This window comes from Macrobrachium rosenbergii, chromosome 27 (genome assembly GCF_040412425.1).
Source record: "Macrobrachium rosenbergii isolate ZJJX-2024 chromosome 27, ASM4041242v1, whole genome shotgun sequence".
In the NCBI taxonomy this organism is placed as follows: domain Eukaryota; kingdom Metazoa; phylum Arthropoda; class Malacostraca; order Decapoda; family Palaemonidae; genus Macrobrachium; species Macrobrachium rosenbergii.
The window spans coordinates 4,845,388-4,860,563 of NC_089767.1; the positions used below are offsets into that span (position 1 = coordinate 4,845,388).

At 38.5% G+C, this 15,176-nt stretch overlaps 1 protein-coding gene across 4 annotated transcripts in view; it reads right to left on the reverse strand.

The window, feature by feature from the left end:
* Positions 1-15,176, reverse strand: part of LOC136853373 (mediator of RNA polymerase II transcription subunit 24-like) — a 56,219-nt gene that overhangs the window by 7,757 nt on the left and 33,286 nt on the right. For 2 of the 4 annotated variants that reach the window (XM_067128795.1, XM_067128797.1), the window contains exons 15-20: positions 13,865-14,042; positions 12,214-12,323; positions 11,868-11,957; positions 9,391-9,604; positions 2,914-3,055; positions 909-1,012 (exon numbers count right to left, since the gene is read on the reverse strand). In XM_067128795.1, coding sequence (XP_066984896.1) covers positions 909-1,012; positions 2,914-3,055; positions 9,391-9,604; positions 11,868-11,957; positions 12,214-12,323; positions 13,865-14,042 — 838 coding nt within the window. The remainder of the gene's footprint in view (positions 1-908; positions 1,013-2,913; positions 3,056-9,390; positions 9,605-11,867; positions 11,958-12,213; positions 12,324-13,864; positions 14,043-15,176) is intronic. The other 2 variants (XM_067128796.1, XM_067128798.1) reach the window with 1 other exon arrangement.

A 15,176-nucleotide genomic window follows, 5' to 3' on the forward strand; every position in this document is an offset into this window, starting at 1 on the left:
AACATTTCAAGCAAAACATTAAGCAAAAGCTTATACATTTCATTACATTTATGATGGCTTTTAACCCTACTACAAATATTAAGCTTTGTTTCATAGGGAATAAGACACATCTTCACTTTATTCCTTGCAGGATCAGGCAGAACCACTTAATAAAACTACCATGCTCTCCTACAACACTGATTAGTACCCAGCTTCCTTTAAGTACAGCTAACTTAATGTGTACACATAAAATAATGAAGAATATTTCACCTGTCTTCTTTTCATTCACTGCGGGTTTGTTTGTTTGTTTGAGACATTAGTGTAAATCAAAATCAGATAAACAAGATTAATATTCTCAATGTACCAGTGTGCTGTAGTTCATAACAGACACTGTGTACCAGTACAAAGAAAGTAAAAAAAAATAGGCGTATAGATAAAATGAACGTTTTTAAAAATAACTAAAAGTGAAAATATAGTAATTAAATTTCAATGTCAGTCACACACCCCTTCAAGATCCACTGTGTACCTATTCTCATGTATATATCGGTGCTTGGGAATTTTGGGCTCCTGATTCTAAACTGCCTTAAAAAGTTTTCTCAGTCTCATGAAAAGAAATCCAAGGAAGCAAAGCTTAAACTGTGTGTTGCCCCCTTTTTTAAATTTAATTACAAAGCACCACAGTGGGAAAATTTATTACTTGAGTAATAACTAACTTTCACAGACTCAGTCACTAGGACTGTTAGTCTCATTACCTATGTCCCAATCTGATCAATTTAGAGTCTGGTAGTCTCAAATATTAACTGGAATGCTAAATAAAATTACATCAGCAAAGTACATACTAAAAAGAAATCCCAGATTATCTAAACATAATGATAAACACTAGGTATTATATAGCCTTCAGGTTTAAACTGAAAATAGCAATAACTTACCTCTGATTTCACAGATGGTTGCTGAACCACTAACCAAGCAGAGATGATCATCATTACAGTCAAGCGTGCAAGGGCATGAGTCCTTGGCTCACACGCCAAGTCATCTGAAAAATTATTTTTATTCAAAACGAAATCTCATAAAAGAAAGCGACAAAAAGTTACTTATTCTCTTGTCAATCATAACTCACAAAATCATCTTTCAAATAATTCACATTAACAAAGGAGACTTTTCTCTTTCATAAAATGATTTTTATGATGATGATTAGCACAAGTTGGTAGATTCACTTAATACTAACTTGTTACCGTAAGAAATGCTGAAACTGTACTCATCTGACAGTTTTACATTCCCGTCCAATACACGCAATGGGCAAATAATTATGCAGACTATCACCGTAAATTTATGAGAATGTACAGGCAGTCCCTGGTTTACGACGGGTCCGGCTTACGACGTTCCGAGGTTATGATGCTTTTCAAATATATTCATCAGAAATTATTTCCCGGTTTAAGACGCATGTTCCAGGGTTACGACGCGTTGTACGCCGATCCGACGGAAGAAATATGGCTCCAAAACGGCAGAATAATAAAAACTTGGAGGTTTTTTCGATGAAAAACTCAATATAAATGTAGTTTTCATCGTTTTCAATACACCCAAAGCATTAAAAGTAAGATTTTCTTAGGATTTTTGACAATTTTCGAAGATTTTTCGGTTTACGACGATTTTCGGTTTACGACGCGGCATAAAAACGGAACCCCATCGTAAACCGGGGACTGCCTGTAAACTCATTGCATAACAAACTCAAATTCTTATTTGTCTCTGATCAAATACTTACATTTACTACTGCCTAAAACATGAATACATACATGATATAGATTTCATATCTGCATACCTTAATAATAAACCTCTCTACAATTTTGCAAATCAGTACAAAAAATAAAAAATGAAACATTTTTAATGCACTGTTGATCACATAAGATTCTTAAGTTCTGTTACAAATGTTTAGGCACTGAATTCTAGGATAAGGAAATCAATACTATTACAAAAGATTCATTAGATCACTGACTTGTCAGGATTCAAAGGGAAAGAGAAATTATGAAAACACATGGACACTACAAATTTTACTTATAAAATGTAAATAAACTAATATTTACAAGTATTTAATGAAATACAGTTTGTAAAGGTAATCCTTCTACCTAGGAAGTGATTCTGAATGTAATGACAATTCATGGTTTGAAGAAATACGCTTTCAGTTTGGTTTGGTAAAGTATAAGGTAGTCTAGGTGATTAGCTCGACTGCTAATCAGCTGGACTGACCTTATACTTTACCAAAAGCGTAAGGCATGCAATGATTTCAAATCTAATAGTATACTTGAAGTAAGTTAGCACTACTTTCGTTTTCTCTTGAAGACACATGAAAGACATACATACAAAATTCTTGCAAATTATGACACACTGGACAATATGTACTGGACAATAACTAGTAGTTCTATGAAGACCACACCAAATGACACATACACCAATTACTTCAGTATGAAAAAAATGTCACCGATGAAATGAATTAAAGGCAAGAAAAATGAAAAGTGAAGAAAACTGAATGAGACCGTTGGCCTAAGGATGAACCGTTTGTCACTGTAGGCAAACGAAAGGTAAAGTTACAAAAGTTCAAACCTGAGGATTCTCTTCCAGGCACGCACAGTGGTGAATGGTGTCTACTTTCGTCATTTCAATCTTTGGTTGTGTTCAGGTGATTTTGTCACAGTGACATTGGGGTATTTGTAAGTATTGGGTTTGTAATATATAAAGAAAAAAATTGTCCTTGACAGCAGTCTCAGAAAATGAAGAACATCATTAGTAGTACCTCATCTGATATCCCTGTTACAAGAGTAAAACTTTCACTCAAAAGTATGATATAAAAACAACAATGCAAGTACAGTTAAAAGGCACACTTTTTTTAGTTAACGTATGACCATATTCCATAGTTACTACGTAATTAAAGCTGAAGCTTACCAGAATTTGGGCCAGTCATGTACATGGGTAGTGTATGAACCAATAGACTAAGAGTACATCCAACAACATCTTGATGTAGAAGACCAAATATCAAGTCAACAGCACGGTCCAGGTCTGAGGCGAAGACAATCTGCATGCCACACTAAATACAGAGAAAAGGATTACTCACAAAAAATATTTACAATACGTAATAGTGCTTCATTTGCATGCACTTTTTGACTGATAATTATGCTATACTGTATTGAGCAGTAATAGGAACAAAAAGACTTATAAACTGAAAGTTTCTGGATAACAATGCACAGTATTGCAGAACGGTGACTCATTCAAATTTGCTGACATCTGAACTGAAAAGTTCTTGAATGCACTTCCGCACTATCCTTTGCGATTTAAAATTAGCAAACTATGACCAACAAAACAGAGGAAACATAAACAGAAGCTTGGCCATGCATAATGCTATCCATACTCATTGGCACTAAATCTCCAGCTTCATGTATTTTACAAAGATTACAGAAAATACAAGTAAGAGGGGAAAATTCTGAAGTGAAAAAAGAAGAGAGGATGAGATTGCTTGTTTGAAAACATGATGCCCTTTCTGATTTCTTTATCTAAAAACAACAGTTGTTGATGAAGGAAAAACCTATTTTTGGTAGCCACTGCGAGTCCTCAAAGGAGTCACTTTTATGCTCCCCCAGGGCTCCTTAAGACAGATCAACCAATATAACAGACTTCTCTGATAGTTGGTCTTACCCAGAATAGCGCTTTTGATTCGAAGCATTGTGATAGAGTATTAAAGGACTCAGGGAAGAGGGCTCTTTCCCTTGCCTAAAGCATTTACCCTTGTCACACAGATGTGGCATCAGGGTGCAGGCCAGCCAAGTTCCCCATTACTCACTAGGCCTGTGTAAGAAAAATACTCACTACAAATTCCTGTCTTTTCATCAAGGAAAGTGGGTGGGTTTGAGGAATTACAGCAGCTACCAAAAATAGGGTTTTTCTTCTTCAAAACCTGTTTTTTTTTTTTCACAGTATAGCCACTGTTCATCCTCAAAGGAGCATACACAAGAAAGTGACAAGTGAAGAAATGTCATAGCTCCTGATTTTAATCCTGAAGATCCTGACAAAATACAGTCCTTGGTAGTCATGTAACTTTTTACCAACTTTCCTCTTTCTTTTATTCAATTATGATATCCATTGAAGTTTAACACTGAAGGATATGAAAAAAACAAGAACCTAACTATGATGGGTTTGGATATAGCACTACTGCATCCCTCACCAGCAATGTCTCAGAATTACCACGGCATTAAGAAGGCCCTTTGCTTCCCCCTAAGGCATCTATGAGACTAGAAATTACCATACCACATACCAACATATATACAACATTATCAAATTTGCTTGATGTCATGGTAGCAGAGACTTCCTCAAAAGAAATGCCAAAGATGCATCCATCTCCAGGCATCAAGTGGACCAAGATGGGGATGGGGTTTTGCCTTTCTAATTAGGGACACTAAAACAATTCTTAAACTATGCAAAGAAAGTGGCTTGTTTGTGACAGGGTGTAAGAAAAAGGGGCCATTGGGGACATTTGCTGCAACATCTAGGTGAACCTGGAGTGCTTGGACGGGGCGTAATGTCTACCTGTAATTCTGAGTTCCTGTAGAAGAATAAGATTTTTTCTTCTTTAAAGGGTCCTCATTCTTGGCCAGAAATGACAAGCCAGGAGACATCAGGGATGGCTACAAGTGTAGGTGATGGGGTTGTCCCCAAATAAGAAAGCCGGGATGCCAAGACAGTCAAGAACCCTTTTGGAAGACTTGGTTGTAGCTGCATTAGGATTACTGAATTGAGATGACATGGGTCTAAGAACTTGAGTCATGGACCCAGAGATAAGAAGCCTTGCAGGCGCTAGTCTTAGCACTGCAAAAGATAGGAGAAGGGAATTAAAAACAACTTCTTTTGAATCAAGGCTGCAGCCATACAGCATGGGCTTCAATGATGCAACCTTGTATGACATAACCAGTAGCAGCAAGGCATCTGTCCTCAAACATATAGATCAGATCATGTAAAACTGTCTCAGCCGGCTCTCGGTGTGGAGGTAATCCAACCACATTTTCCATGCAGACTGGAATTGCTGAATGGGTGAAGTTTGTAGTTTTTGCACCAGGTAGCTCGCAACACTAGGTGAATAATCTTCATGGTAGACTAGATTTTAAAAATCTGCGCATGAAGGCCACGGCTCAGAAAGGAGGATGCTTAGACAACTTTTCCTCCTCCTGTCTGAGATAGAACAGCAGACAGTATTAAGACTGATTTTCTTGCCCATTATGGAAGCAGTAAGTACTAATGACTCTTTGGCCAATTTGGGACCACTAGATTAGCAGTTTGTTCAAAACTTCAAAATCTGGGACAATGGAGGACAAAGGCAGAATGTTCTCCATTTGTTCCAGTCTTGTAGAAATGCATTTCTTGCTATTGCCTGACAGTCCAGGTTTGGAGACACACACTGGAAGATGATGGTTTTTGTGTGTGGCAAACATGTCCACTTCCAAATGCAGAAGCACTTTAGCAACTACTTGAAAGGAGGGTTTATCTAACATCAACTTGGTCGAGGCTGCTGTCTGCCTCGACAGGGAGTTTGTTATTGCACTGAGCAACCCCATGAGGTGGACTGCTGACAAGTTCCACTTCCTTGCCTCAGCCTTCCTTAATATAAACAGCATAAATACACTAAGAGGGGCTAAGGAAGGACCCAACCTCTTGATAGAAGTTATTACTGTTATATATACTGCCTAAGACCAACAAAATTTGGGTCCTCTTTGGATGCTTCAATTTCCAGAGACAGAAGGAAAGAAATCACCTCCAAGAAATTGATGTGACTTTCCTAAAACAGGCGACCATCTTCCCACTGCTTGACAATCATCCCAATGGCCTCCCTAACCTGTCAAAGAGGCATCCTTGTGTATTACTATCCACACAAGAGGAGGAGTCAGTTCAACCTGTTTTGCAGAGTTCCCTTCCAGGTCCATGGATGGGATATCTTCCCAACTACCCAAGTCTGCAAGAAAACTCAGACTGAGTAAGGAACCTCTGCATTCTTTCCTTAACCTGGTTTGTGTCTGGCTAGGAAGACGACTAACCACGAAGTATCTGAACAAAGTCCCAACCAGATAAAATGTCTACTGGGTGTAAGGTAGGACTTGTTACAGTTTATCAGGATCCCCTTTGATTGACTACCACTCTCAGTTTTTTATTCTCTGTGGGATATCTAACCCAAAGGACATGACTTGAATCTGTACCTGTCCTTCCCTATCTGAAACCCTAGGAAGAGGCAGGAGGGAACAGTAATAAGAACATATTTTATCTCTTTCAGATTGATAGAGATGGTGCAAGTCCCACAGAATGAGAGAATATAATTGGACAACGGTAGTCATCTGGAAATTGCAGCACTCAATTCTTTTCAGGCATACGGTGATCTCCATGAACTCATAGAGTGCCACCATAAGGTGTGCAAAAAGGTCCTTGCAACCACAGCCAAAACAGTCATAAAAGACTGAGAGCCCCTCAAACTTACTTTCAGAATAGAGTACAGGGTTTGGACCGAAAAGAGGTGGAGCCTTGCATGGAACTCAGAAGTGGCTGGGTCATCTGAGATTTGGCCCATAGGGGCACCAAACTTCTTGGGCAGCCCACATTTGAATGGGAATTTTTCCTTTTGAAGAGGAAGGACAAGTGTTGTCCATTTCTTCGTGAAGTTGCCAGATGCTGGGATAGCGGAAATTTTATAGCTTTATTTCTACTATTTTCTAATGCTTGCCAGTAACTGCAAAGTTCTTAAAATCTGCCTTCACATGATTAATTATTATAGAAATGAAGTGGCAGAAAGCTGAGGCCACCCAAAGCTGGTAATGGTTCTCCAGGATAGTGGAGTACCATCATTTCCATTAGAACAGAAAAAAAGGGGATACCTCCAATGACTTTTGTTGCCATACTAGCAGGGAGGATGACTGTCTCCACTGGTGATTTCCAATTGCCTACTGAAAGCGGGATCAAGTGTCATTCTGTATCAGGAAAAAGCAGCCCTGTCCTAAAAATACCACATATTTCCCCCAAATCATTGTTTTACTTTCATTTATGAGGTATTTGCCGTCTGGCACAAGGACACACTGCACTGAGGCATCATGCCAAGGATTCTCAGTTGTTATCAGGGGCAAATATTGGTGTCACGGATCCTCCTGGCTTCAGGGAGTTATAGTCTGAATTGGTTGTGGTAATAGAAACAGCTGAAACTACGAAAACAGGGACTGCACCTCTGTGAGTCTTCTAACTTTAGAGGGATCTTAGTGACATACTTAATTTCTTTTTGGCCTTGAGTTTTTTGTTAATTTGCTACTAAGGCCAACTGTTTTTTTTGGCCATTTTTTTTTTGTGGGAAGATTAATCCATGCACATGTGGCTATAGAAGACTTTCTAGTCTCTCACTGGAAGATTTAGAAAAGTCTTAGAAAAACCTCCCACTCAGTGTTGAGAGTTGTTTCGAATAACCAACATGAATCCTCCACAGCATCTCTGATAGAGTGGTGCGCAGTATCAAGGACTTCGCTAAAAATGTGTACTTTCTAGTCCAAGAACTCTAAAAAAGCATCGTACAGAATTTCCTTATTGGGTGAATTGGGTTGGACTGGCCACACTGTCGCTGCCTGGCAAAGACTTGGGAGTCTCTGATAAAACACCATGGTCCCTGGAAGGAACAGGAATTTCAGGGGAAGGAGGGTGACCCCTACTGGGGTCCTCCTGAATGTCAGGTTATTGCATGGCAAAAAAGTACTTCAAGGGAGGAGGGTGGCCCTCTTAGGTACCTCCTCACATCTAGTAATTAAATGAGAGACCCCAGACTCTCTTTCAAGGGAACCCTCTCATGCAAAAACAAAGGCAGTGTCCTTTGGTCTTCCAGTTTCAGGAGGGAAAGCTCAATGGCAAGGTCTATTTCATGCCCAATATTGGAAGAATCTAACTCAGTGTATGATTCTTCATCTCCGTTGAGGGAGTCATAGGGAGATCTTGAATTCCAGTAACTTGGCATGTTGGCCAGGACATGGAATCTGCTCTCAAAAGGAGAGAAATGCTCTCTGCCAGAGCTCTGCTGGGAGGATTTACTCTCCTCCCCTTATGCTCCCTCTGAAATTTCAAAACTTCATGGTTCCTGCCAAGAGCATGTTGCTTATTTTGCACAAGTCTGACAAATACCAGTAGGGCTATGTTTATGGCTGCTAGTATGTGCCATCCCACTGCCAAATAATGGATTATGCAGTTTGCATGGACAAAGCAACCTTTGAGTTCAGTTTATTAGCAGGAAAGATAAAGCAACCTTTGAGTTTAGTTTATTAGCAGGAAAGATAAAGCAACCTTTGAGTTTAGTTTATTAGCAGGAAAGATAAAGCAACCTTTGAGTTTAGTTTATTAGCAGGAAAGATAAAAAAAGCATGAGAAAGCCATCTATATCTGTCTGATAAGCAGAACACAACTGGTATGAAATGGACTGACTTTGTTATAAGTACAGGCAGTCCTCGGTTATCGGCGGGGGTTCCGTTCTGTTGATGATATCCGAAAATCGCCACTAACCGAAAATCGGCAATTTCCAGCACTTTTTCGGCGATTTTCGGGCTTATCGGTGCCGAAAAGTGCTGATTTTCGGTTATCAGCACCTCTGTTAGGTATGCACTGGCGCCAATACCCAATTATCAGCACTGATAAGCGGAAATCGGCAATTTTCGGCGCCGAAAATTGCTGATTTTTGTCTCTAGACAAGCGCCATAAAACCGGATTGTCATTAACTGAGCCCGCCATTAACCGGGGACTGCCTGTACATGGGCATGACAACTAGGTAAGAGACCAACTCGGGGACTGTCACTATTAGCGTTAATATAATTACTGGTTTCATCCCTTTAAATCATGATTAAACTAGAGGTACCATAACAAGGCTCAACTAGTTTAATATATTTACAAATAAAGTAGAGAAATCTCTGTCCTATCAACAAAAAATCCATGTACAAGCAGTCCCCGGGTATTGGCAGGGGTTCCATTCCGACAGCGTGCAATAAGCAAAAATCGCCAATAACCGAAAATTGGTGATTTTCGCCCTTATTGGCACCTCTGTTAGTATGTATTGACACCAATACCCGATTCTTGGTGCCAGTAAGTGGAAATCAGAGATTTTCGGCAGCAAAAATCGCCAAAAATTGCCAGTTTTTGTCGCTAGACAAGCACCGTAAAACCGGATCACCGATAACTGGGGACTGCCTGAATATATGTTTATATATTCAAATATATCACCAAATTTCTAAAACAGGACTGAATAGTTTTTGGTACTGTACAGCAATGTTATTACCATTTTTATTTTAAAATGAAAGAATGAATCTCAAAATACAAGGGAACAAAGTATAAAATGCGACCGTTCAGTGCCACAACTTCTATTTGCCTTACCTTGACTATGTCACTGACAAACCATCTTGTACCACCAAGTCTGAGAAGGTCCCGGAAAGTACAGAGGGCTTTGTGGTTCAAAATTCCACTTGGGAAAATCTGTTGCCACGTGCACTTCAGCAGGTGGGAGAGGGGCTCTTGAGACGAAAGTAAGCAAATAGTATTGGTTTCCATTGCCATGCTGACATCATTTCCATTGGTTCCACTGATACTGCTTCAAGTAAAAATAAATAAAAATTTTATTCCATACATATATATAATACAATTTTAATTAACATCAGTAAAAATACTTATCTAAATTGATTTACATTAACAAAAAGTTTATAATTATTTTAAGGCTTCTTACATAAGAACCTCTTATTGTTACTTATGATTTTACACCAAATAATGGTGGACTAACATTACCCAGTACCTACAAAATTAGCTGGGGAATGGTTAGCACTAAGTGAAACATTTCCACTAAAAGTGTCCCAGTATTTTGGCTACAACTAAAATGTGGAACAGTTTGCCTAGTGAAGTTGTGGAGTCTTCTGATCTCCTTATACAATGTCTGTGTCACTATTCGCTGAGACCTTTAATCCATCTGCAAGATGAAATAAAGGTTAAGGATCCCTATACACGGGAGACAGGACCTCAGCACAACATGTGCAGAAAAAAGTTGTTGAAGTCCTGATGATGTACATGGCAGATGTCAAAGAGCCAGAATAAACAATCCTTGTCAGTTTTCCCCTTCTTCTTAGAAATCCTACTGCTGGAATGGGGGTTTGGACAAGAAAAGATTTTGGAAGTTAGGGACAAAGACTTAAAGTGTTATAAGAAGAAATTTATCAACAACATCAATTCTTTACAATGAGGTTGAGGTAGGAGTGCTCTCCCCACCTTTTTCCTCTCTTGGAGACTAAAATCAAGCAACGGTGAAATCATGACAGCTGTGCATGGTATCAATATCGTCTTCGGTTGGCAATCAAATGCCTGAAATCCCAGATGTCTGCAACAGGACGATGACCAGGTACAATGTATCGATAAGACACAGTTCTTGCCTGATCCTGGGAGAATAACATGAGGATTTCTATTGCTCATGATATTAACCGCTGCTCTAGTAGTTGTGTTCTTTCCGTTACTAGCCATCAGAGTTTCATGTAACCACTGTAATCAGAAAGATTCTAATGAAAATAGCAATTCTTGGCCGGTGAATTTGGCTCCAAGCTATGATCTTAACTTTGAATAATAAAATTGACAATAATAATCAATTTTTATCACACCAAAAGCATATTCACAGACATTTCCTGCTTTCTGATCTCATTCTCTGTTCGACAGTTATGGCAACTGTACTACTGGTTCTGCTGAGAAACTTATTTCAGTTACATGGCTCATAGATAATGTGGATTTGTTGTGAAACAACTTATTGTTCTTTAGTGAGTTGTTCATGAATTTCAGAAATATATAATACAAGTAGTACATGTTATCACCTTATGCAGTCCACTGATAGTCCACACTCATTGATCCAAAAGACTGGCTAACACATAGAGAAGGATCCAGCGTGGATATTTCTTTATAGCATTTCTTTCAGGTGCCTTAATAAATAACACTATGCACATACTGTGTCCTATTTTTAAATTAAAGCATTAAATACATAAAATAAAACCATTTACAGGCTAAAATATTTGTCTTGTGCATGAAAAATACAAAGTACAGGCAGTTCCTGGTTATCGGCGTGGGTTCCGTTCCTGGCGGCGGTGACAATAACCGAAAATCGCTGATAACTGAAAATCAGCAATAACAGCACTAATAACCCACTTATCAGCTCTGATGACCGGAGATTGGCGGCGCTGCTAAGTGAGGATCAGCACTAATAACCAGAGATTAGTGCCGATAAGCAAAGTTTGACACCAAAAATCCAGTTATCATTGTCTCTAGACAAGCGCCATAAAACTGGATCGCCGATAACCGAGGACTGCCTGTACATGACTTTTAAACTTGAGAAGCGAAACAATGTCAACTCAATAACATACGTTACACCAACACTCACAAACATTCCTAACACGAGAAAAATGTTATATTACAACATTGTATCTTAACGAAACACTGAAGATTCCGAGACACTAAACTGTGGAAGAATAAAACAAAAACAACTTCAAATTTGGCTACTGATGACAAGAAAAGCTTGAAAGGACAGTCAGAGGAACATTCTGAATTTAGGTCCACATTCTCAAAGCAACTACAAATGTAAGTGAAAACCTGTAAATTAAGAGAACTTCCCATTACAGAGAAAAGCATCATTCAGTGTAAACTGTTACATAACGGTATTGACACACAAACTTCCATATGATGTTCCTGTTAAACAGAAATATAACAAACTTAAAAACAAATCACTATAAAATACTTCTATAAGTGTTTTCAATCCCCATAATTCTGAGCATTGGTAGGAATTAATTCTACAAATTCAGACATGAAAAGCACTTAACTAAATCACTTACCTACTGTTGCTGCCTGCCGCTGACGAGGAATGGATGCCACCCTTGGTCACTTGTATCATATTTTCTACTATAAGGACTAGTAAATTTGACCTGGAAAAGAACCGTATACTCTAGAATACAAATCTATTAAATATACCTCATATTTTCACCACCAACATTTTGGAGACAAGGAGAGAATGACGTTTTAGGTTAAGCTTTCGCATTCAGAATACATTAAGTTCACAGGATTTTTACTAGAAAAGTAAATGTAAGATGGAATAATTACCCACTCAAAATTCTGAACTATAATTACCATAACTATATCAAATACCTAATTTTAATCAAATTGGACAATTTCCAAATATACCTGTCTTTGAAGTTCTCAAGGGTGGGAATTGCTGGATCGTGGTCTCCGAGTGAAGCCTGTAAATACTGAAGAAAGCTGAGGGGTTGTACAGACTGCTCTCCATCCACAACCTATCAAGGCATAAAGCATATTTCATGAAATAAACTTCACGTTTTACCTAAATAAAGCCACTGTCTTAGCTAACACTAAGCTTCAGTTAAAAGTATATATTCACATTTACCACATATATTCTCTCAGTAAGGGAAATAACCATAAATCTCTCACTTCTTTCATTATGAAGCTACGCCCCTAAAAGAGAAATCTACGTTCAATTGGAGGAGAAAGTGGAAAGGGAGAGACCTTGGCACATGAGGTTTGTATGCGAGGCATTTTTTTATCAATACATTTTCATGAGTTAATTTCAAACAACAGACAACATGGCCCGTATTCATTCCTCAGAAAGAACCGGAATTGAAAGGGAAGAGCTATAGGAGTACTCTGAGGCAGAATTTTGATAATACAGGCAGCCCCCGGTTATCAGCGGGGGTTCCGTTCTGAGGGTGTGATGATAACCGAAAACCGCCGCTAACCGAAAATCGGCGATTCTCGGGGCTTATCAGCGCCGATTTTCAGTTATCAGCGCCTCTGTTAGGTATGTATCGGTGCCAATACCCAATTGTCAGCGCTGATAAGAGGTAATTGGTGACTTTCAGCGCCGAAAATTGCCAATTTTCGTCGCTAGACAAGTGTCGTAAAACCGGATCGCCATTAACCAAGCCCGCCGTTAACCAGGGACTGCCTGTATCTGAATGAAGAAAATAAATAAATGTAGGGTACTGGCATGGTATAGAGGGATCAACAGGAAGTGAGGCAGCTAAAGAAGTTACAAGAGCCCTCCAGAAGAAGAAAAATTAAAACTCCAGGACCATCTGGCATAACAAGCAATTCAATACAAGAAGCTGGAGGGCCAGTCCAGCATGAGCTTGCAAAAAAGTAAGAGAACCTAACAAAGAGATGGAACCAGAAGAGTGGGAAAAGAGGCTCACAACAATGCTCAAGAAAGTAAAATGGGACACAACACAATGTGCAAATTAAGAGGAACAAGATTACTCAAGCGCACTGTGAAAATCTTGGAGATGGTACATTATCAGAAGCTAGAGATGATCAGTCATTAATGTACATAATGAAAGGTCTACAGGTTTTTATACACAACTACAGGAAGGACTGAGAGAGCAACTTTGCGACTGACCAAGAAGTCAAGAAGGGGAAAATGGGGGTTATGTATTTTTCTTTATCCATCATTTATCCATCCCTTCTTTCTCTTTGGACAAAAATGATACCGAATCCTAGAAACCCTTCTAAAATTCTATGTTTATTTGGCATCTGTTTTTTACATTTTAAAAGAAATCTCAGTCATCATTCCCTCCAATGCTGAGTGACACGGAAGGCCTCTGTGAAATTCTGCCATTCACCCCAGTGCTTCATCTTTCACAAACACCCATTCATTCCCAGCCTCCCTTCTTGTAGTTCCATCTGAGTACGTCAGAGTCTTCCAACTCTTCTAGTACACACAAGATCAGCTGCAGTGTAAGTACCTTCAAAATAAATCTAATAGATACATTCATACACAAACGGGAATCATGCTGTCTACTCTCCATCACATCTTCTGTACCTGAACATGAGAGCACAGCCAAGTTGCAACACATATTGGTAGACAGCATGAATGGTACCGAAGACGATCAATGAGTTCTTTGACCTGCTGGACAGGCAGAGCTCCATGTTGTGCCGCAGTAACAACTTCCTTTAGTGCCACCCCGGCCATCTGGCACACATCACTCCAGCGAACCATGCTGTAACCAGTAAAAATTATAGTAACATTCATTATGTAAATGCACAAGGTTAATTGATAATTCATTATATAAATGCACAAGGTTAATTGATAACTATTTAAAATTTTAGTTCTGGCAAGTATCTGTAGAATAGCTCTATGAGATTTCAACCAGCTTAGGTCAACGCATTTAAAAGATAACAGGCAACCGTAGTGCATTTAACTTTTCACCATTAAGACATTTCACAAAAAGAAAGATGGATCTCGAGCAAAACAATACTCATGGGTTTATCTGTTCTCATTCACTTTTACCTAGAAGCCAGAGGTTCGGAGAACTAGACAGAGGCTGCAATACATTCAAAAGTGGAGGGGTCAGCAACAATCTAAGTAAACTGCTAAACAAGACAAAATGTAGACAAGCTGACACAATGACAAAAATGGTGAGAGAGGTCACCATGTCTTCCATGCATTATGAACTACACTCTTCCATACATCCACTCTTCCCAGTGAATTATGGATGCATCTTTTGCATTTAAATGTCAGTTGCTGTAGAAAGCAATTCTTTTAGAGAAATAAACACTATAAGAAAGAATATGTAAATATATAACAAATAGAATCTTCTGGTTACATGTAACAGAAATGCATATAGTATTAGCCACAATGATATCGGTTAAAGCTCTGAAATTCAAAATAAGAAATAAGGATAAGAATTTATGCAATTTTAAACATGTGTATATCTGTCATATACATAGTTTAATTAGAGGTGCTTCACCATGATAATAAAATATTAAGCATTTCTGCTTTAATGGCTGCAATATATAGAATCTACATGTACATGTACCAGAAATATGAGTTGGAATGACCATGATAAGGCTTTAATCAACACTCAGAGAAAGAATTCAAAGCTATCCTACTGTACTCCCAAGGGAAATAATAATTTATTCAGGTGTTTACATACCCAGATCTGCTGAATTCAGATATATTTTTATTTAAGTTGGAATAAACTATCCTAACTATAATAAATAATTTCAAATGATTTTGTTCCACTGTGTATGTTAAAATATATACAGTAGTTTCCTAGTTCCATTTACCAGTAATATAAACTGTAACAGCCATGATGACCTCTTAACTTCTCGATTTTGTATTTTAAAAATCG